Source organism: Polyodon spathula, chromosome 33, assembly GCF_017654505.1.
Source record: "Polyodon spathula isolate WHYD16114869_AA chromosome 33, ASM1765450v1, whole genome shotgun sequence".
NCBI classification, from domain to species: domain Eukaryota; kingdom Metazoa; phylum Chordata; class Actinopteri; order Acipenseriformes; family Polyodontidae; genus Polyodon; species Polyodon spathula.
Window position 1 is genome coordinate 1998007 of NC_054566.1, and position 23907 is coordinate 2021913.

Below are 23907 nucleotides of genomic sequence, written 5' to 3' on the forward strand. Positions count from 1 at the left end.
GGAGAGCGCTGATGAAAATACAATTGAAACTGAAACACTGACAACACCAGAGGCGATATTGGAGGAAGAACTTTCAGCTGTGTCACCTTGGAGACCAGGACGCTCTGCCTGGAACAGACACCGATGACGAAAGCTTGCGTGCTGCGCTTGTAACACTGCTAATATGGAGCTGCATCCGGATATAGCGCCGAATTGGGATTTCTTTTTTAAACGCTGAAAATTTGCTGTCTATTTGCAAAAAAAAAAAGCATCACAGAGTTCTTGGCTGGAAGAACTACCCTAGCCTACCTGTTCTGCACATTTCTGCACATGCATTACTTTTTATTACATTCATAGGTTTTAACACATCTTTTTTATTAGTGTAATGAGTGTCTTAATAAAGATTTAACCGCATACACGCTTGTTTGTATGGATTACTGTACTGGTGACTGGAGGACATTTTGAATGTCAGGTTATTCTGTGGGAGTTTATGCCACCCATCGCTTACTGCGGGTGAATCGCGTTAACACAAATGCGCCCGTTCTAAGCGGTGACGACTGTATAAGAAATCGTTTCATTATCTAAAGGTTTTCTTTGTGTTTGTTTACTTTGGGACACATTTATAAAACTGTTAAAGCTGTTTGCTAGTTTAGTAATACTAACATTTGTATGCATCGAGAAATGCAGTTTGCCCTTTGACGTGGGTTGAAATGGTTGATACTATCCCAGCAGTGTTGATGTGTAGCATGCACAAAGCCAGGTTCTTTAAAATCCTCAAATTGCAGCTTTTCTTTGATAAAACAGGACTTTTAAACTATGTGGATACAGTGTAGCCTAAGGGATGAGTCTAGAGCTGGCAGGCTTGTTTTTTGTTGTAAATGTCTGTTTCCTTTGTAGCCCTGAGCCAGTCATGCAATGTGAACCCACACAAATATCATTCTAGACAATGAAGATACTAAATCTAATGCATTCTAGTTTTGTTTCTGGCTTTATTGTTTCCCCTTTTGCAGTGCTAGTGTTGTTAGTTGATTCAGATATTAGACTGAGTGTTTATAGTAATGGGTGGAATCTCTTTCAGATACGCTGGCAGGCACTAGCTGTTGCTGTTTGTGTATTTATTTAGATCTTGGGTGCTCCCTTTGTAAAGCCTTTTGAACCCCAGATCAAATGGCTCTCACTGTACTGGTTCAAGCTGGAAATGAAGACATTAGGTTTGAAGTCGTTCATTGTATGTGGGTGACAGGCTGCTGCATAATTAGCACAATGGATTTGGTCCCCAGTGACATGATAGAATGACATCCTGCAATGAAATTGCTTTGCATCCTCTTTATAGTACAGTATTCTGACATTTCAAGCGGCTTCCTTGAGTCTTAAAGCAGGAGAAATCCACTACAAAAATATTCCACTGGGATCTGCAATCACTATAGAAAGCAATGTATTGATGTTACCTGTCAAAGCCACGCTGACATTCATGTGCAAGCACAGTGTTGAAATTACCAAGCAGTTAACAATGATTAGTTCCAGTTGAAATGTGCATTTGTCTGGCTTATGCGGGTGCAATATACACTCCCTACTACAAATATTAGGGATCCTCTTTCACTGTGGTAGAGACAATCATTAGCTGGTCTGGTTTGCATTCTGTAGTCTTCCCAATATTGTATTGCACAACTTTTTAAACAATGTAGCTTGTTTCAATCCCAAAGTCAACTGTTTAGCATTGTTGTGTCAGCAAGAGGAAGTCACCAGTTGCTAAGTTGCCTGCCTTTTTCTTTGCTGCACAAAATGCCCCACAAGGCAGATTCTAATCTGGATCAGGCTGGCTCAAAAGCTAGATTGAGCTAGAACAGCATGTCAGGCTTAGATCTCCTTGCTTAGAAACCCCAGCATAACTGCAGAATGCACTAGCCAAGGAATAGACCACTTGCACTGCAGTCTCCCAGACTCATCTGCCCGGTGTGTCCTGAAAATATCCTGTACTGACAGCAAAGATATATACAATCATTAGAGGTTTATTACGGTTTTAAATCTTTTCCCCTTTTTATACTTTTCCAACACTTAGACAAGCTGTCAGATTGCATCAGTGTGCTGTTATAACTGAAACCGGTGGATTAAATAGCCTTAGCGTGAGCTCCAAGCTTATATCACAGGCTCACAGCTGTTATAATGATTTGCTGTGCTGTTAGACCATTAAGCGACGGTTAGGCTGCAGTAGTGTGATCAGCATTTATGGCAGTATCAGACGAAATCCTGCCGGTCGCATTCATACTGGGAGGGGTTTTCATAGGTGGATTTAAATATCTAGGGTGCTAAATATAAGTCAGCAATGCAATGTTTTAAGGGTGCTGTTTTGTGGTGTTAGATGAGGTATTAGGCCCCTCTCTGTGGTAATTAGATGTGAATGCTCCCTATTAATATGAGAATGTATACTGTCCTGCTGTGGTGTCACCAAACAAAAGGTCATTTCAGTACATGCACTCAAAATTCTACTTTTAACTTCAATCTTCAAATGCATATTCTGAATTGCTGTCTCATATAGTTTATACTGAATATGCTGTTAAGACTACACAAGGAGGTAAAAGTATACAGTGACTTTATTTGTTCTGCAATTATTAAAATGTACATTTCAATATAGTTTTCAATACTTTATTGTCTGAATGTATTTAACAAGAGATGTTAAGGAAAGTTTTAAAAACCAAGCCCTGAGTAAAACCAGATTCTCACATTGCACTGTACTAATTACAGGTTGTGTGTTTAGATTATTAGGCATGTGCAGTATTGTTAAATTTGAGGTAGAATGTTCTGTAGAAGTGATTGAGTGCCCTCTGCTGTTCACTAATAATACCTTCAACACATTGTAAGATAAATAAATCCTAAATCAGGGAGGCATGTGTGGGGGAGATTGGGGCTATGAGAAATGGGAGACTGTGGGTTTGTATCCCAGCTTTCTTTGTCCTACCAGTGGAAGATATTCCACAAAGTGCTTGCCTGTATACAGATAACACCACTCGAAACTGCAGACCAGTAGACTAGTCAAATATACCAATGGGAAAAAAAAGAAGAGAAAAAACACAAAGTCATTTCTGTAATTTCTAATTGTTCTATTGAAATATATACATTAGAGATTTTGCTTTATAATAAAACAACACATTATGACATAACATGCATACAATGAAAAATAACATGCAAAAACTAATTTCATTCTTTGACGAAAGTATTTGGGCGCCCTTACATTAGTATTGTGTGTGCCCACCCTTTGCTTCCTTTATAGCTTGCAGTCTTTTTTTTGTGTTTGGAAACCAGTTCCTGGTATCTTTCCAGAGATATTTTTGCCCATTCTTCGACACATACAGCTTTCAGTTCTGCAATCGACTTTGGTTTTCTTTTTGCAACAGCAGCCTTCAAGTCAACCAACAACATCTCGATGGGATTCAAGTCTGGGGACTGAGATGGCCTCCATAACTGTAATCTTCCTTTTTTTCTCTCCACAAATTCCTTTTATACTTTGCAGAATGCTGAGGATCATTATCCTGCTGGAATACAAACTTCCGTCCAAAACCCTTCTAGCACAGGGTAACAAAGGAGAGTGCAAAATGTATTGATATTTTGCAGCATTCATTGATCCTTCTACAATACAAAGGTTGCCAGTGCCTGAGGAAGAACAACAAGCCCATCCCATCACACAACCCCCACCATGTTTAACACTGGGAATGATGAATTTTTCCTTTAAGTTCTTATCCTCTATTCCTCCAAACAGATTGTTGCTTTCTTGGTGAAAAAAGTTCTACTTTGGATTTGTCTGACCATAAATTTATTTGAAGAAATCATCAGGATTCTTGGTGTATTCGATGGAAAACTCTAATCGCTTTCTTTTGTGTATTGTTTTTAACAAATTTTTGCATCTTGGTTTTCACCCATGGACATTCGTCTGAAGGTGAATTGTTCGCTTGTGAATTTCTTGAGCATCTTCTCTTAATTCTTGTGTCAAATCTTTTGCAGTAATCCGAAGACTGTACCAGGCTACTTGAATGACTCTTCTTCCAGATTTTGCAGAACTCTTTCTTGGTCTTCCACACCTGGAGCTAGTTGCAGTAGTTCATGTTCTGTGTTTGTCAATAATAGCCCACACAGTGCTTTTTGGTAAACAGAGACTTTCTGCTATTTTTCTGGTAGTTTCTCCTTTTTCAATTAGTTGTATCGCTGACATCTTGAGATTTTAACCATTTTTGTTGCTTAAATTACCAATTTATTTTTCAGCACTTGATGCTTATGTGTTTGTTCTATAATTATCATCAGGTGTTGATTTTTAATCATGGTAATTGTGAATAATTAGCAACGAATGGGTTTCATCCGAAATATGTTGATTGCCCAAATACTTTCGTCAAAGTATGAAATGAGTTTTTGCATGATATTTTTCATTTCATACATGTTATGTAAAAATTTTTAGTTTTATTATAAAGCCAAATCTCTAATGTATATCTTTTAATAGAACAGTTAGAAATGATAGAAATCGCTTTCTTTGTGGGTGTTCTCATTTTTTCAACTGCCCAAATACTTTTGTCTGCAACTGTGTGTGTGTGTGTGTGTGTGTGTATATATATATATATATATATATATATATATATATATATATATATATATATATATATATATATATATATATATACATTTTATTTTGCAAAATGACAAAAGTAGGGAAATGCATTCCTTCCCACCCCCTTATAAGCAGTGGCAGGGGCAAGGCAACACAAGCAACCACTGACATCCAACATCAGTTAAGATGAACAACACACAACTCTGCAGATAACACAAGCGACATCCATCATGATACACCAGGTGTATGAGGTCTACTGCTACGCCAGTGTGTTGGGGGGTCGTGTATATCTGGTCGCTGCTTATGCAGGTTTAGTAGGAGATGGATGCTTTATAGTGGCACCAACATCACACTATACCTCGATGAATTCCACTGCCATGATCTAGTGTGGCATCCACGTTTCATGTGCGTCCATTTGTTGGGTGGGGTGTGGTGAACTGCATGCAGGGCAACATGAGGGGAAGTGTATATGTATGGTAAAATCATGAGACACAGGTGCATGACAGGAGGACTACCAATAATGCTGTAATATGAATCTATGTCCTAGCATAACTTTCTTGTATGGAATTGCAGATGTTCAATGGCATAATAGTGTCTTTTACAAGAGAGGAAGGGGTGATGGGCCAGCATTACCATTCATAGTAACATGGATAGGGGGAATGGGAGCACTTTAAAACATTCAGTTTAAAATCCAAACCGCCATGGCGAAGGGAAAATAAATTGCAAAAAATATCAGTTTTTTTTTTTGCGTTTTTTCACTATCTGTATCTCAGAAACCGCACAAGCAACTGGAGCGCTACTTTCCACATCAAGAGATCTCCCCAATGGACTGTGCATACCGGATTACAGACAAATCCGTTAAATGGCTCAAAAGTTATTAAAAGGCTTTTTTAAATGCATGTTTGTCTTTATTATTTTTTGACTTTTCCTTTTTTTAAATGTATTTTTGTAATACACCAGGCTTTTATCAGCATCTAGTTTATTTGTGCACTGCGCTGATTGCTTACTGATCCTGTTAACGGAGGGGCGAGATTGGGGAAGAAAAACTTTTCAGTAAACATCTGTTCCTGTTACAGCTGATGTGAGGCAGTGAGATCAGTGATACTTTTTTATTCTTTTAACGCTTTTGTTTATGTATGGAAGTTTTATTATCTTATCTTACTCTGTCCTGCTTTTAAGTACTAGTAGTTCGTTTTTTGGTGATTGATTATTTATTTTAATAACATTCAGGGAGGGTTAGTTCGTATATCTTGCCTGTCCACCACTTACCTGGGTGGTATCCTGCATTGAGCTACAAGCTACACCACTGTCCTTGCCTGCCTGTGTTTGCGCTGTCTCGTCCATCACCCACGGCGACAAGATCTGCTGTTGCTGTGAGTCGCAGCTACCCCTGCCTGGACTGGAGAGAGGGCTGCCTGTGTACTTCAGGCCGGGTGTTTGCTTGGTGTGAGCGCTGTGCCGCTGTTTCCCCCTGTACCTGTCTGTCTTTCATTGGCAGCTGCTTTGCCTGTTAAGTCCCTGGGTTGTGAATGTCACTCCTGTATTTGCCCATTCGTAATTCTTTTTTAGTAGAAGACACTCAAACGTATTCATTCCTTGACGTTAGCAGGGTAGTCTTTCTGTGAAGCTTCTCAATTGTTCAACTGAAAAACACCTAACCTTGACTACAGACCAACATATTTTAACTTGATTCCACATAAAAGTTTACCAGTTTCAATTTTCACAGTTATTTTGTATAACATATATTGTTACCATAGGTTTCAGTAGTCTTCCCTTATGCTTTCCTTTCCTTTCCTTTCCTGTTTGTTACCTTGATTGTCTGTGCTTTCCTACATTATTCTTTAACCTTGGTATACCTCAGTACTCTTAGGGGTACACCATGGAAGACAGTTCCTGTTAATATACATTATACATTTGAAGACAATGTTTATTGTGTCCTTATCTCATCTGAATGTGGCCTTGCTCAAGTAATCACCTCCTGCTCCAGCCCTCCCCTCTGGAGTGACTACAGTGCAGTGAGAATTGCTCTGTGTAGAGCGTTCACTCTGATCAACACTAGAGGGACCCAGGCTCTCACAAGCAGAAGTATTATAGTGCCCTATATAAGATACTAAGTACAAGAAGGAGCCATCATCTTTGTTTCTGAATAATGGTTTGTTGAACAGGGTTACAAATTTAAAAAAAAATAATAATAATAAAGTATTTTTACCCTACATTGCTGTCTAATAAATAATACCCAGCAAATAGAACTAACATTCATATTAAATTATAAAAGAATCATTGGCAGGCTGCTATTACAGAATTTCAGAAATTGGTTCAGAGCTTAATATCAGAAGTGCTTATGGAACTTGTCTTACCTGTTCCCTTTTTATTTTGCAGCAATCAGGGAAGATGGGATGCCAGGCGGTAGAAACAAAAGCATTGGGCCTGTCCAGGTAACTTTTACATGTTGTCAACCTCGCTGTGACCACGTTAAATAACACTTCACCCATCAGTGGCCACTCCTGGTGCGTGGTGAAATTCATTTGAAAAATGTAACTCAGTGAATGGAGTCTATTTTAATGATCCTATCTGCGGCAGATACAAATACCCCCCTGTCCGAGACCCATCCCTATGGAATAAACGTGTAGGAACCAGTAGAGATGTTTCAGGGACAGTCACTTCACAAGATAAAACAGGTTTTGTTGTTCTTTGTGGCGCTGACTGGGGTGGAAGCTACAATCCAGTGGCAAAAGCATTTATTTTCTTTTTGTCTAAATAGCATTGTATTCTGAAAACACTAAAGAAACATGTGACTTGTTTGTACACGACAGCCTCTAATGCATTGAAAGTGAACCGCTCACTAAATGTCCCTTTGATGTATGTGCTGAGTCATCAGTATGTATCTTATAAAAGCCAGATAATACAGTACAACAACTCCATTTCAAAATGGAAAACATATTTGCAATCTTTTTCATTTGTATGTTACATTACTACAGAGCACAAGGCTTGCCCTCTGACCAAGGGTATATATTCTTTATCTGGTTCATATAATCTACTCTGTTTAGGTGAACGCAGGTTACTAACTGGATTGAAAGGGGTCTGTAACAGGGTGATGTTACCTACTGGGTTGTCGCTGAATAACACTGAATCAGACACAGAGCACTGGGTGCTGACATGCCACACAGGCCCGATGCTAGGGTACCAACAATGGTAATCCTAGCACCGGACTTAATAAAGAAAACAAAACAAAGCTAAAAATAAAAGTTTACTTCACTAAAAGAGACATCCTGCTCCAGTAACTTACTACACTAGAAAACCTTTTTAGTTTGGGATCAAATCCCCGAAACTGACCTAGTGAAGTCCTGGCGTCGTCCTGGCGACTCTGGCCTCTTTCTGACAGCTCGGCTGGGCACTGCCTTCATGAGCACCGTTTTGGAGCGGAAGGGTTTTATCTAGTAGTTCTCTCCATAAAGTGGACGCTCTCCTCCTTGATGTAAGCACAGCAGGCTTTCACTCTGCTGCTTCTAAACAGGCTCAAGCTTCCCGGGCACACCTCCCAGCCAACAGGACCTACCAATCAGCTCAGCTGTTCATCAGAGCAGCAGTGTAGCTGAACCAGTGACAGGGTCTCAAAATGTACTTTAAAGATTTTGAGTTACTTATTGTATACAGAGCTATTAGTAGTTTTTGCTACATACAGTGTGTCTCTATCAGTGTATAGTGACAGCAGTGTTAATATTTGTTATTAACTACTGTAAAGCCATCAATATTTGCAACCAAAATATTTGGCAAATCACACCCATAAAACCTATTTTGCTGCAGAAATGTTGGTGACCTTTTGCAATATACAAAGTATGTATTGTTAGTGGAATTTATTTCATATGCGAAAAACACATAATAAAAGGCTTGCAAATATTTACTGCTGCACTTGGGAATGTGATTTACAATTAGATTATCTGCAATTAGTAGACTGGAATTATATTTAATATAATACAAATGTGTACAGTGTTCAGTCGTCGGAGTATGATGTTGATGACCAGATGAAAAATACACACCTTAGGCGGTTCTTCCTAGTGCTGTCCATCACCAGTTTGATTTTTCCTGTTTAATTTAATTACTCCTGAGAGAAGGGGAGGAAGCAGGCTTGAATTGGACTCCTTTGTGTTTTGCAGATAACAGACGAAGAGATTGAGAGAATTATGACTGGGCAAGAATTTGAGGAGGAGGCCAGCATACCCTGGAGTAATAATGGAGACAGTGATCACAGCTCCCCAGGCAATGGGGTTTCCGAGGGCAACCAGCCGTCACCTGTTTCCACTCTATCATCAAGGTGGGAGTCGCACTGAGGTGTTCCGAGCTAAAGCCTGCGGCCCTTTCCCTGCTCAGCACCCTTAACCAATATGCACACGTACAGTTCACAAATAACTCGCGTCTCTTCACAGTGATGTTAAGCTTCAATTTAGATATAGGGCCGAATCCAGTGAAAAGTGCAGGGGGCTAATTCAGCAGGCCTAGAGGACCCTGGAGGAACTGAAACCAGCTCAGGGTCAGTGCTTTCAGTCTAGCCCCCATAACAAATCCAATACATAATACAGCAGACTCACTTGAGAGAACTGAATGGCACTAAATACAAAGAAAATAAAAAGTTGGCACGGGGGTAAAATTCATACTAAAGTGTGGTTTTAGCACCAGTCAGCTTTTCGAAACCATGTATAAGAGAACCCTGTCAACAATTGTGAACCAAGTGGTTTATTAGTATGAAGCTAAGTTTGTGTACGATGAAGTGATATAGTGGTGGCTAGAATCTAACATGTGTGGACTTGCCTTTTCCAGTAGGTCAGTGGAGCTGAATGGATACACCAGTGCACTCAGGGACCAGTACATTGGGATGCCTGTGTCCTCGCACTACCAGTACCTGCCGCACCTTTTGAGCTACGCTGCACAGTCTGGCCTGCTGCCCCAGCAGTCACGCAGCCTGGACCCTCAGTCCCAATCTCTGGTCACTCAGTTAGTGGCGTCTGAAGACCTGGAGCCTCTCTGCACACCGATGCTGATAGAAGATGGGTAAGTCCTATTGTGTTTAGTTTGCCCACAGTTGCATAGCACTGATACAAAGTGTTAAAATGAAGAAATATGTAATTGCGACAGATATGATTCTGCAGTTGTTTTGTATTCTCAAGGTGATTCTGAAGTTATTGTATGTTGTGTGTGTGTCAGTGTCCATTAGTACTAGCATTTTTTAGCTCTTATTTTATACTTCAAAGTATGCTTTTTGTGTTGCCAAAGTGATTACGTGATCACAACTCCTGAGACAGCCCAGGTAACACTGTGGTTCTTACATTGGCATGTCACTTTATAATAGAAAATAGTCATCTAAGCAGGAATGAAATTGCAAACTTAAAAGAAAATGCCAGTATTTTTTGTGTTAATGAATTCAAGCGTTTGGAACCTTTACATTTACATTTTGGGTAGATTAGGGTTATATAAATAGAATAATGTATGGCTCAGAATATATTATCAAAGGGCTGTCAAGCGATTAAAAACAATTACTGCATCCATCTCACTCAAATGTGTTTTATTACTGTTATTATTATTTCTATTGTCATCATCATCCAAAAAAACAGCCCATCATAAAAACACTGTTTTCTTATTTCTGGATTCATATTGTTGGCCCCTCTTTATGGTTTTATATTTATTTACACAGAATTATACAGAAAAAACTCCAGCGTTTTCTGTTAAACTGTTTGAACCAAGTGCTCAATCACAACAGTCAGTCTGTTACTCCCCTTACAGCATTTCAAATTAAACTGTATATTATCAGGTTCCTTTAAAAGGGTATCCATTATACTCACATACTCATAAACTATTTTTCATTGCCATTAAAAAAAAAAAAGTATGTCCCACTGAAAATAGCCCAGTTAGTAATACACATATTATAACGTACAGATAAATAATAAATACATAATCTCATGATGGAGCAGCACAGACATGTACAGGAATCCTCGTTATCACAAACATGCTTTATACAGGAATGTCACTCCCAACATGAACATGGACTGAATGCCAGCATCTAACTGAAATACTTACAGGGCTGCTTTCACATAGGACACCCTGTATCGAACTGACATGATGCAGCTTGTGTCACAGGCTTGCAGCGATCCTGAATTAAAATAGAAAGTGCCCTTACTGCGCTGCATGCACTCGGGTATATTAAAATAGAAAGTGCCCTTACTGCGCTGCATGCACTCTGGTATATTAAAATAGAAAACGCCCTTACTGCGCTGCATGCACTCGAGTATATTAAAATAGAAAGCGCCCTTACTGTGCTGCATGCACTCGAGTATATTAAAATAGTGCCTCTGGGAATGAATTAAGGTATGCTGAGAGGGTCAAGACAGAAGTTAATAAATGTAATTTTAAAAAAATGTATCTAAAAAAAATGTACACATTAATCGCAGAAGTGTGATTAATTGACAGCCCTAATTATCCCACAATGGTATAGCATACCTGTGTGGCCCAAGCATGGAGCCACTCGTGCATCACTGCCAAGAGACATACAGCATGACAAAATCTTTTATTTAACATCATGTAATCAAAGAAACTAAAAAATGATATTGCAAAAGTCTACCAAAAGACATAATAGTAGTACAGTATTCCATATATGTTAAATTTCAAAATGTCACATTTGTCAATTTTATTCGTTAAGTATACAGAAAACTACAAAACGGTATGTAATTCTATATATTAATGTAACATTATTCGGCAGGTTTTGTTCGACTTTATGAAGCAAAATTAGTTAATTCTACAGGGTAATGCAAATCACAATGATATATTCTGACCCATATTGTTCTATTTGTATTGTTAGCATGTACCTGGATATGTACATGAAGATTACAAGGATATATTTTCAATATAGTTTTATGTTTCCATGGCAACATAGAATATACATTTCTATATAGTACATTTACCCTTTTTTCTGCTTTATCATAATACAAACATTGACAGATTCTCAAAGCTTTTACTCAAAAATATATTTCTGAAAGGACAAACGTCAGTACAATTCTTAAACAAGCAAGAAACACTGTTACAGTGCTTTAGTTAAATATCTGAATTGTTTATTTCTGGTTTAGCATTACTGCATCTTGTAAAATGTTTTGTGATGGTGGTCCACCATGAAAGGCGCTATGTAAAGTAACGATTGATTGTTTGATTGATTGATATTGGGTGTGTATTTCCTTTAACAAGCTTTGAGAATCTAGCTCAAAGTACCAGCAGCATTCTGTGTTTTGTACTTCCAACAAAGTAATCTAGGTACAAGGTATCTAGGTAAAGTAATAGACAGTACAAGAAGCTATCCACTAATCAAGCACTTTCTGCCATTTTGTAATATGCATTCTCCATGTCGCAGCTACAAAGTGACGCAGGCTGAGCTCTTCGCCTTGCTGTGCCGGCTGGCGGATGAGCTGCTTTTCAGGCAGATCGCCTGGATCAAGAAGCTGCCCTTTTTCTGCGATCTGTCAATCAAAGACTACACGTGCCTATTGAGCTCCACGTGGCAGGAGCTGCTGCTGTTGTCCTGCCTCACAGTGTACAGCACACAGATCTTTGGAGACCTGGGCGTCATCACTTCCAAATACACGCCCTCCGACGACGAGCTGCACAGGTAAGCATGAGCAATTCAAATACACACACACACACACACACACACACCCCTCCTTTGAGCTGCACAGGTAAGCATGAGCAATTCAAATACACCCCCCCCTCCTCCTCTGATCTGCACAGGTAAGCACGAGCAATTCAAATGGAGTTCAGAAACAGAATCAATACAAGGACAAACATCTTTCTCAATGTCCAAACACTGTACCTCAGTTTTATAACATGATGATTGCAAGGTTACAAGAAAAATCTTTGATTGCTCTTTAAATTACTAAATACAGCTTTGAGACAATATTTATAACAAAAACACAGTTTCTTAATTTATGTATTAAGTGCGTGTTTCACGTTGAATTAGAAAACGAGACTTTAAAACTCCAGTCTTAGTAGTGGTGATTAATAATGCACCTTCGAGCAATGGCACTTTCATTGGAAAACGTCTTCTATGTTTGCAATTGCCTAATCTTCAGCAATGACTTATGACATGATACAAATCTAATGATATACAGTATGCTGTTTTGCTTATCGCAGGCTCATGTCAGTTTGTTTTGTATTTCTTTGGGGTGAACGAATGGCGTGCATTATCCCCTTCACATTCATTTACGATGCAAAACTGCTTTTTCATCAGGACCTCCTGCTTCGTGTTGACTCAGAATAATGACTGCATTGGCCATGACACTGAAACGCACTATCAGGGGAGCACCACATCATTCAGTGGTGATCATGTGCTCAGGAAAGATGGATTTGGTTTCACCAGTTCATATTCTAGAGCACTGTGGAAGATGTAATGTTCAGGAAACAGCATTATCAGATGCCCTTTTTGACCCTCGCTATCTGAGCTGTCACTCTTCTCATAAAATTAAGAGTATTTATAGCAATCATTTGGGCATGGTTATGAATAAATACACATGTACATATCGCTGCCCAATGTAAACAAGTTGTAGTCCACTTTTAATGATCATACACGTCATTCCTCATTTAAAGCAAAGTCACAAACCTTGTTATATTTGTGTCCTACAGTATCCAGTTCTATTTTAATTGATTTGTTTACTTAAAGTTATCGGGATCCATTTAAACGGAGAGTTTAAGACAAAAAAGTGCAAAACCAACAATCTTCATGCTGAACGATGGAACCAAAATAAACCACCCAGTTATTAAGAACAAAGTTAAAGGGAGTATTTCAAGGTCTGCATGTTTACTGTCGTTGCATACACGTTTTCCATTACTCCGATGGATTGCCCTGCTTTGTGGATGCAGTGTGAACATTAAAACGTTAAAACACTTCCCTGCTCTTGCAAAGTCAATACATTTTCATCCTCAGAACCTTGAGGATTGGGTGGGGCCAGTCTGAATTGCCTCTGTTTTCCCCACCATACCAAACGACAGTAGAACCTGTCATATCCGGTCCTGTACTATACAATACCCTCTATTAACCAACGGACCTCCGGCACATGTCATTTACGTATTCTGCTACCAACTGAATGGTACTGACACGGTATTATGGGTCTAAAACAGTAAATTCAGTTCTTAGCAGGACAGTATAAATTCAGCTGATGATAAAAAAAAAAAAAAAAAAGACTGGGTTTGGGATTTCAGTTTCACTTTTTACATGCTGTCACTTCCCATACCTGGCCAGTTTAACCCTGTTAAATAAAAGAAAACAAGGGGTTAATATATTCTGTACCATTTGAAAAGCTAAAACAAGATTTTCTCTCCAACCTCCAAAGCCAGTTTGGGTTCGTGTGCATGCTTTCTTGTTGTTTTAAGTCTCAGGTTAACACGCACGTTGCAAAAAAACACCCCAAAAAACCTGACGGATTACTTCTGTGTAGACTGTGAAATCACAGTAAGAACTGTTTTTGTAGTGCTCTTTTGTAAATGGCCAGATCCTGTATTGCAGTGCTTTGTTTCGCAGTTATTGTCTCTGATTTATTTTGTGTGCTATACGTGCTGTGCTGTTTTAGATACACTGATGTGCCGTTTATAATGCACCGATGTTAATAAAGCAACTGCAATGTAATATAACAACTTTCACTGAGGCTATTTTTACATATCTGCTGGACCCCTGGAACCAGTCAGATGTGACGGGTTCTACTGTAGTTGAAAGGTAATTTACCTCAAGCAATCAGAAATCCGTGCAGAAAAAAGAAGCATGGAATTTATTCTCCTTCAATCGTGTGATTTAAAAACAAATATCTGTAGTTTTAATTGAATGTCATGTTGTTTAAAATGAATACCAATCTTGGAGTTGGAGGACACAACTGCAGTTACTGTACAGAATTACAAAAGTTTTCATAAAGCGTTTTCAGAAATACTGGTATCAAGAAAAAAAAAAAAGTTTTCTATTGTACATATGCTTCTGAAGCTTTCATTATACAATATTGTATATGTTTGTCTATGTTACAGTGATATAGCAGTTATGCCCATATGTCCAACTGGAAGGGCCATTTGAACAGCTAGCGGTAACTGTAATGCTGCTTTTTGACAGAAACACACCTCTAGTGTCATTGTCACGTGAGCTTTCACAGTTTTGTATAATTTTATCTGTGTCCATTGGACTCTGCCTGTCAAACTCTACATGGTGTGCACTATAACTGACTTAATTTCATCCAATCTTCACCCAGCGTTTATCATACACCCCTAGCCTCGCATAGTCCTTTCAAAGTGATTGGCTAGAATCCGATACTTTTATACAAATATTTGAACCCGTGCAAGTGCTCCTTCATTTTCTTACTTTTGCGATTATGAGGGCCCGCTGATTACAAGTAAGTGGCCGTAAGGAACTATTCTCTGAGGAGAACAGCTGGGCTTGTTATTTTGCAGGAAGGAGTGGGTGAAAGCTAGACCAAAACACCACTAAAAAAATGCAAAACATTACATCCAAGAAATAGTGAAACAAGCACAAAACAAAGATAAGCACAGAAAAGTACCTATCAGTATTTAATATGATTATAATATATTTTAATCAAAGCAAAGGCAAAATTTCACATTTTCAAATAGGAATAAAAAAAAACCTTTGTTTCAGAGAGAGCAGGTAAATGGTTGTTTTTATTCCTGTCTGAAAATGTTCCTTTGGCTGAACAGGGTCCTATATCTTTAAAAGCCTTTACACTGGTGGCATTGTACAAGGGAGAAACTGGAAACAGGATAAGTTTAATATAACATCAGTATCAGGAACAAGGACAATCGCTGTCTTTTAAAATGTACATACATTTGGAATTATTAGATCAGTGTTTTCTTTCTTGGTAAATTATATCTGAATTATCTTTTTTTTCATCCTCTGCCCCTAATATTATATCAGATTTATGGCTTCTGTTTCTCCAGCTAATCTGTATGTTTGGAAAGAATGGATGATTTAATGCTGCATTGCTTCATATAGTGGGAAACTGTCCAGTATGCTTTTTCTGATTACTACTGTAAGTACTACTAAAGTCTTATTTGAAATGCATTTAAGACAGGGCTGTTATGTGAGCTTTTGAGCATTTTGCACTGAAAATAAATACTGAATTTCTAACTGAATACAACCTAAAAACAAGTCAAATGGTTTTAGGGACCCCATAGGCAGCCAGGACAGCACAGATTAAATGAACCTATTACAAAATAAAAACCTAGCCACTTTACAATACAATTGAAAACCGGTCATTTAGAGGTGTTTTAAAAATATGCATTTAGTTTGACTTTGGAGTACTTAAATTAACCACCTGCGTTGTTTCAGACTAATTCAGTAACATTGCTAGCTTTATTTTCCTTTCAGCTGTGATAAAAAGGGGGCCCCTGTTTTTCCAATGCAGCTTTCTCCCTCATGTGGAATACTGTGTTGCAGTTGTAGGGCTGGAGCTGTTTAACACCACGTAGAGAGGAGGTGTGGAGGAGTGAGGTCTGGGGTGAAATGAACAGACCTGCTTTGTTGAATGGAAGGGAGGAAGACATGAGAAAAGAAAGACATGAAAATTGGACAGATACTTTATGAATTTTTAAAAGTAACTCATTCCTTCAATTAGGTTGAATTTATTATTGCAGACTGAGTCTCCACTTGGTTCATTACAAGGACTGTCCTTGCAGCTTTGCACCTGCAGTGTATAAGACTATCCCAAATACCTTTCCTTTAAACATAGCTGCAGATCTTAATACAGCTACACCAATAACTTATATTGTATTTTCTTTTAAGTGTTAATAAGGGATTAAACACTTATTTTAAGGGGGTCTAAGTACACTGTGTTTTAATGTTGTATAGGGAGTAGCAAAACACCAAAAAGGGCAATATGAGTTTTCCAATTTAAACATTTTTGTTAATAGTTTAGGTTTAGCGAGGGTGGCATGGAGGTGATGCAGTGTTTGATATGCCTGTTTTTGTTAATGGTTTTTCTTTGTTTAGGTTTAGCGAGGGTGGCATGGAGGTGATGCAGTGTTTGATATGCCTGTTTTTGTTAATGGTTTTTCTTTGTTTAGGTTTAGCGAGGGTGGCATGGAGGTGATGCAGTGTTTGATATGCCTGTTTTTGTTAATGGTTTTTCTTTGTTTAGGTTTAGCGAGGATGGCATTGAGGTGATGGAGCGTTTGATATACCTCTTTCGGAAATTCAATCAGCTGAAGGTCAGCAATGAAGAGTATGCCTGCATGAAGGCCATTAATTTCCTTAATCAAGGTAATGAAGGGATTCATAGTGTATAGATAGATCCAGTCCAGTGTATAGATACCACTCTATAGGAACACCCCTGTCTTTCTACTGAGGTGCTCTATTACACACACCTTGCAAACCAGCACCTCAAACAGGGAAGCTGCAAATGCCGCACTGATGAATTAAGCAAAATGCAACTGTGCTGTTCTGATTTATAAAATATATGCTTTCCTTTTTGGTTGTACAAACATACAGAGACATGTATTAATTGATAAAAATATAGTTACAGTGGGGGTGTTTAAGATTGCCTATCTCATTCACTTATACTTTCCATTGTAGTGTCAGGGAATATGGGTCTAAATGCCGCTTGAGCAGAACTGCAAAGGAATTGCTGTGAAAGATCTTTCTCACTAAAAGGTGGCAGATTAACACACTTTGAATACATGTAAAGTGATGCAGAAACAGGGGAGTAATGCTTCCCTAAGCTCTAAATCCCAGTGATGCAAACTCAACAGTACTGTTAGTAAATGATATACCATGATAGCGTTTGTGATGTTACATGCTAATTAAAGCAATGGTTTGACGTCTCTAAGCAGATATCCGAGGCCTCACGAATGTGTCCCAGTTGGAGCAGTTGAACAAGCGTTACTGGTATGTGTGCCAGGACTGCACGGAGTTCAGGTATCCGCACCAGCCCAAGCGCTTCCCAGAGCTCATGATGTGTCTGCCTGAGATCCGCTACATTGCAGGTAATGAGAGCAGTGGTGCTGAGGGTGGGGAGCAACAGCACTGACTGCATTCAAGCTTCCCCTCACTGCTCAAACTAAACTCAAGCAGGACTCCTGAGTGGTGCATCTGGTAAAGGCGCTCCATTTGCACTCCAGGATAGCCTGGAGGTCGCTGGTTCGAGTCCAGGCTATTCCACTGCTGACCGTGGACGGGAGCTCCCAGGGGGCTGTGCACAATTGGCCAAGTGCTGCCCGGGGCGGGAGGGCTTAGGTCAGCCAGGGCGTTCTCAGCTCACCACATATCACCGACCCCTGTAGACTGTCTGGGCGCCTGCGGGCTTGCCTGTAAGCTGCCCAGAGCTGCATTGTCCTCTGGGTTGGCTGCATGGCGGGCCTGCAGAGTGAAAAGAAGCAGTCAGCTGACAGCACACATTTTGGAGGACAGCATATGTTCATCTTCACTGCTTCTGAGTCAGCGCAGGTGTGCTAACGGTGAGCTGAGCCTGAAATACAATTGGATATTTCAAATTGGGAGAATCAATTGGCGACTTCTAAATAAAAAAAAAATAAAAAACACAAAACCCCACAAGCAGCAGGGGGTTTAAAGCGCACTCATAGATTTAATTATCTGGGATATTCAAAAGAATCCATACACAGGCTATCAAGGAGCATATAAAAAGCTAATACTGTACCTTTTGTAACATTTTAGAGAGGGTTAGAATTAATTTACACTTTCAAAGCACTGTTTAAAGTAATGTTTAGAAATTGTATTTTTAATGTTTTATGAATATATTCATATAACTTAAAAATATAAATAAAAAAAAAAAAAATACACTGACTTCTTTATTATAAGTACACTGACTTCTTTAATTATAAGTAGGGCTTCTGAATTTTTGTTTTAACTGAATATGCCCATAAGGATTTAGCTGTGGAAGACAGCAAAGGAAAGAAGGTACAATTGAAAAATGTGCAAGTACTGTCGATTACTATACATATTGTGACAGAAAAAAAACAAAAGTAACTGAAAACAATATTTTCATACAATGTGTAACAAGTGAAAGCCCCAGGAAAAAAAAAAAAAAAAAACAAACAAAAAAAAAACGATTTACCTATAACTTGAAAATATCTAAAAATAAGCACCGAAAAATTAACTTAATGAAGTCATTCAGCGGAACACTATTACTGCCAAAAAACCCCTGTAATCTCGTCCCTATTATTGCTTGTCCCTGTTTTGTAATTTTATTGCCATGTGGGCCAACAATCTGACTAGTACATTTTCATGTTCGTTAGGCAGTGATATCCTTTAATGTTTCTTTGCAGGTTGTCCTTTAGTGTGTGTAACTTTTGTCAGCTCAGTTGCTAATTCTGTGTGTTTCTCTCCTTAGGAAAAATGGTGACTGTTCCCCTGGAGCAGCTGCCTCTCCTGTTCAAAGCCGTTCTGCACTCCTGCAAGTCCAGCATTAACAAAGAATGAAGAGGACAGGCCTCCAGTTCCTCTGCCTTACAGTGTTGTCTCCAGCAGGGAACTCACACGAAAGGACCACCGAGATTAACCTTGAAGGTGGGAGGACGGGGGACTCCCCAGGAATGTGACAAGCAGCTATTTTTTACTTTTGTTCTTATATATTTATTTCACGACAGAGCTGAATGTATGATCTTCAACACAGTGCACATGCTTCTGTACAAAAAAAATGCAGAAATGCATTGTTCTTGCAGTTTACAGTGTGTTCCGTGTTAAATTGTTAAAGTGTTGCCATTTTTAGGACTAGTTATTCTTTTATATTTTTGTTTTTGATTTTTATTTCTTTCTGAGTAGGGGCTGAGACAAATATTGGAATTGTGTTTTTTATTAAGACTACCTCAGGAATATGGTGCTGCTACTTTGGGTACCATTTTGCTTTTTAAACATCTCCCAGTCAAGTACTTTCTCCGCTGTCATGTGGTCTGTGTTTGAAAGCTGTCGTCTTCTAGTTCCATTGCACAGCTAATTGTTTGCCAAAGATACTACAATCTTTGGAATTCGACCAATTCAGAATGTGTTTTAATGTTACCTGTTGTTTGCATATTTGTCTTTTGTATCATTTGCTGATTCACTTCCACTTCCTTGGCTGAAAACACCCTAAACAGCAAGTTATCTTTCAAATGGGGATAATGGTAAGTGCTCTCAGTTTTGAAGATTTCATTCTGAAGAGCTGTCATTCCTCTTTACCCAAAGAAGATTCAAGCTGCCACAGTCCTGATCAATTGTCCACCACAATAGAAGTGCATGTGTGTCTGCAGATGCCCAGTTTGTTTACCTACCCAGATGGTAGTTCTAATAGTGGGGATATAAGCTTCCTTTACTCTTGCAGGCTGCCAGCCTCTTTGCATGTCAAGCAGGCATGCTCTGCCACTCGTACAAGCAGGAGGGTGTTTTCAAGCTGTATTTTAACTCGGGAAGCAGCACATTTTCTGCTTGGTGTTTTGTGTTGCTTTTTAACATTTTACAGGCAACGCCTAGACCAGTGATTCTCAAACTCGGTCCTGGGGACCCCCTGTGGCTGCTGGTTTTCATTCCAACCAAGCTCTCAGTTACTTAACTAGACCCTTAATTGAACTGTTAGTTTGCTTAATTAGACCGTTTTACTTGTTTCAACATATTTCAAGTTAGCTGTAACATTTGATAAGTAACTAGAACTGCAACTGTTTAAGAGCTGTTTAAGTAAAAATGTCTAATTAAGCAAATTATCTGTTCAATTAAGGGTCTAGTTAAGTAATTGAGAGCTCGGTTGGAATGAAAACCAGCAGACACAGGGGGTCCTCAGGACCGAGTTTGAGAAGCACTGGCCTAGACAGATGATATTTTAGATAAATATGTCAATAATATTTGGGGGACGATGCACCTTATAATTACTTTTGGTCTGTATGGAAAACCAAACAAACAAAAGCCGAATGACGCCCCAAGTAAATATCTTTTGATTTACCAGAATTTGTTTAAATAAACTGCCCTAAAAACTTTTGTTTATTACAACCTAATTAAAATTAGAATTACAAATCATTTAAAAGAAAATCCTTTGAGTTACTGAAATCATTCATTTTTGTTTGCCTGTTATCAATGCTATTGATTAATAATTATATTATAATAATAATAATAATAATAATAATAATAATAATAACAATAATAATCAAAATGAACTACAAGGTGGTTTTGTTATCGGTTTAACTGCAGAATTCAAATGCAAAACCCCTCCATGTGCAATTCTACCTCACTGAGCTGTTAGAAAGACAGAGTACAAAATGGGACCAATAAATACGGGTATTCAAAAAAAAAAAAACTTGACTGGGGACCACAGCTAGGAAATGCTATGCCCAGTGTTTTAACAGAAGTGAAGTACATTCTTAAAGGCAGTGCTGTTGCAGAATGACCTTGTTGAAAGAATGCAAAGGCTTGTATGCATTTAAAATACTGTTTCATCCCTGCCGTCCTCCTTTTATTTCAGCCTCTTACTGTAGGTGGTCTTTAGTCCTGTTCTAGTATGGCTGTGCTTTGCAACCCCATGAATCACAGTGATGATTTGAATATAAGGTGGTTTAGACCTTTCTTTTTAGGCCTCGGTACAAAGCAGGGATTTCCAAGTTTACAGTAACATTGCGTATCCAGCTCCTGAGTGAATCCAAGGAGGTAGATACGAAGGCATGTTGCACTCATGTACGCTATGCAGAAGAAGTGGTCCCTACCAGTTGTTGTTGTTGTTGTTGTTTTGTTTATGCTTTCTCAAGTCCTTTTTATGACTTGTGTTTTGAACAGGGTAAAGTGAATGTGTTGTGTTGCATTCTGAAGTTACTCAGGTATTGTATTGCTGAAGTACAGTAGTTTAAGTAGTGATAGATTAGATTTGGAGACATTTAGGTCATTTTGTAGGCATTTTATGGGTTTGAAGGGTATTTAGGTCTTGAGGTTTATAAAGAAAAACTTGGTTAAAATTTCACAACGGGAATAAAATGTGTTTTCAGGGTTAGGTGCCAAGGGTTTGTGCTAATTATTATGAACAGTATAATACAGGTCTAGACAGTAGATGGAAGAGGAAATATTGAGTTTTAAAGATAAGTGTTTACAATTATAATGTTTGCACCAGACAATGATAAATGCACATCTTTAATGCACAGACATGGTCGCTAAGATGAAGCTGGCATAACATCTGCTAAAGATGTTTCACTGTGTTACAAAAGTCTTTACTGCCACTTTGTAGAACAGATTTCCAGTGTCCTTGCATAGCTGCATGCTTCAAGAGTGTACAAACAGAAGTACTGTAGAATTGCGATTTTAGCTTAATGGTTTACACAATCCAGTCCTTCAAATCCATGACTTCTATTAAACTTGAATGGCTTTATTTACTTTTTTGTTTTCATTGGTTAAGTGAAGGGTTTTATTTCTGTTGTTGTTGTTGTATTAATTTGCTAATTAAAGATGGGTGTCTGTGAAGATGTATCTCCTTGTTTTTCTCAGGATGATAAATGGCAATCATTCCTGCCATGTAGCCGAGGGCAGTAAAAAGTGTGTGGGGGGAGGGGGGCAGACTTGCTGTATATTAAAACTATTGAACTAATGTATAAGATTATTGACAAAGTGTAAAACAAAGTGATGCTACATTGCTGAAGAGCCCCATGGCTGGTTTCCTGTGGACCCAAACCTCCTTGCTTGCAGGGTGGGTTTGTAGCTCAGGGATTTGTATTTGTACTGGTCCACTGCGGAGCCATTCTTTGGGTCGATAGCTTCTTTCGTGCACTGTTTAAGAAACATCAGAACCGAAAGTTTATTATAGGAGCTCATTGCAAACTGGATTCCCAGACAAATTGTCATTTCGTCAATGAGTGAAATCTAGCTTATTGCAGGCTAGTTGTCCATTATTTTGATTTTAGGACTTTATAAAAAAAAAAAATTAAAAAAATTATTGTTACAAGTCACATTTCAAATTTTGCCCTAGATCAATTGCATTAGATACATTGCTTTCTAGTTTTATTTAACAGAATTCCATCTTTAGTCTTGCTGAATAGCCCCACCATTTTCTGTGATTATACATGATGTTCCTTAAAAGTTAATGAAAGAAGTACAATGTGTGTACAAATGAGCGCTCAGGCTTGCAGTCCAGGTCAGCTGACATTGCCTGTTGTCTTTTTATTATTATTATTACCAGTATTATTAATTGTGGAATGTGTTGTTCTAATTGATGCGTAAATTGATTCCTATTTCAACGCCGAATCTACCTCTTGTGTGGCATCTTTTTGTTTATTGTCACAAAGAGATCAGGTGAAAAATTCTGAAAATATTTGCTGTTATTGAAACTCCTGTGTCAAATCCACCATCTGTTCATTTTGGTATCAATCTTTCCCTATACATAAATGTAGAAACATTATTTTTTATTTTTTTGAATTGCCTAAAGCACATTATAACCCTACCTCATCCAATACTGCTATCAGCTCATATTTCCTTATGTTGTGTAAACTGAATGAAATATTTGCATATACCTTGCCTAATGTCCACATACTCAAAGTGAACTCAAAACTACACCAAACCCTTCAGCTGTAACAAATGAGAATATTTGTTTGTAACTGACTGTTTCTTTACTGCGTTTGGTGTATATGATGTTGTTCATATATGATACTTCCACACATGTAATCTGCTAAAATATATATATTGTAGTGATCTCGGTTCATGGAGGCAGGCGTATCACACAGGGCGAGGCAATCCACACACAGGCGGAGGGCGGGCGCGAACCCGGGACCTCTCACACTAAAGCATAGCGCCGATACCGCTGTACAAAAGAACCGGTCTTTGAGTGTGATTCAACCACCTACCAGCCCTGCTGCTGCCTTCCCCCGTGTGCATATATATATTCCATGCACTGCTATTTACATTTCAGTACTTGGTTAATTTGAGTTCAGTGTGTTCATTTTCACAAAGTATATTGTAAACATTTCTAGAATGGGTTTTAAATATTTGTTTATTTCATTGTGTGTTTTGAAGTAGATCTTTTTAGATAAATTATCAGTAACCTTTGTTGAAAGTAACAAATACTATATTGCTTTTGAAAGTTTTGCTCTCCATACCACTACTTGTAAAGACTTCAAACTTTTCTAGGCTGTTCAATTATTCGTGATGAAAATACATTTAAAAAAAAAAAAATTAAAAACATGTAACCTGTTTGTGTGACACAGCCTGACTGACCAGCATTTATTTTCTAAACTGTTACGGGTATGCTGATTGGTTCTTTGAAGGATGTGTCACAGGGAAGGGGTGTGTCTTTTAAGTCAGTTAAACAGCACCAACAATGTCAGGATTTCTCATGTTCCCTTGTAAAATTCAGGGAAAAATTACA

At 38.5% G+C, this 23907-nt stretch overlaps 1 protein-coding gene across 1 annotated transcript in view; it reads left to right on the forward strand.

Moving 5' to 3' along the window:
• Positions 1–19025, forward strand: part of LOC121303593 (nuclear receptor subfamily 6 group A member 1) — a 35733-nt gene extending 16708 nt beyond the window's left edge. The window contains exons 3-9 of the mRNA XM_041234383.1: positions 6950–7005; positions 8725–8882; positions 9386–9616; positions 11961–12215; positions 16729–16850; positions 17420–17572; positions 18937–19025. Coding sequence (XP_041090317.1) covers positions 6950–7005; positions 8725–8882; positions 9386–9616; positions 11961–12215; positions 16729–16850; positions 17420–17572; positions 18937–19025 — 1064 coding nt within the window. The remainder of the gene's footprint in view (positions 1–6949; positions 7006–8724; positions 8883–9385; positions 9617–11960; positions 12216–16728; positions 16851–17419; positions 17573–18936) is intronic.
• The last annotated feature ends 4882 nt before the right edge of the window (positions 19026–23907 follow it).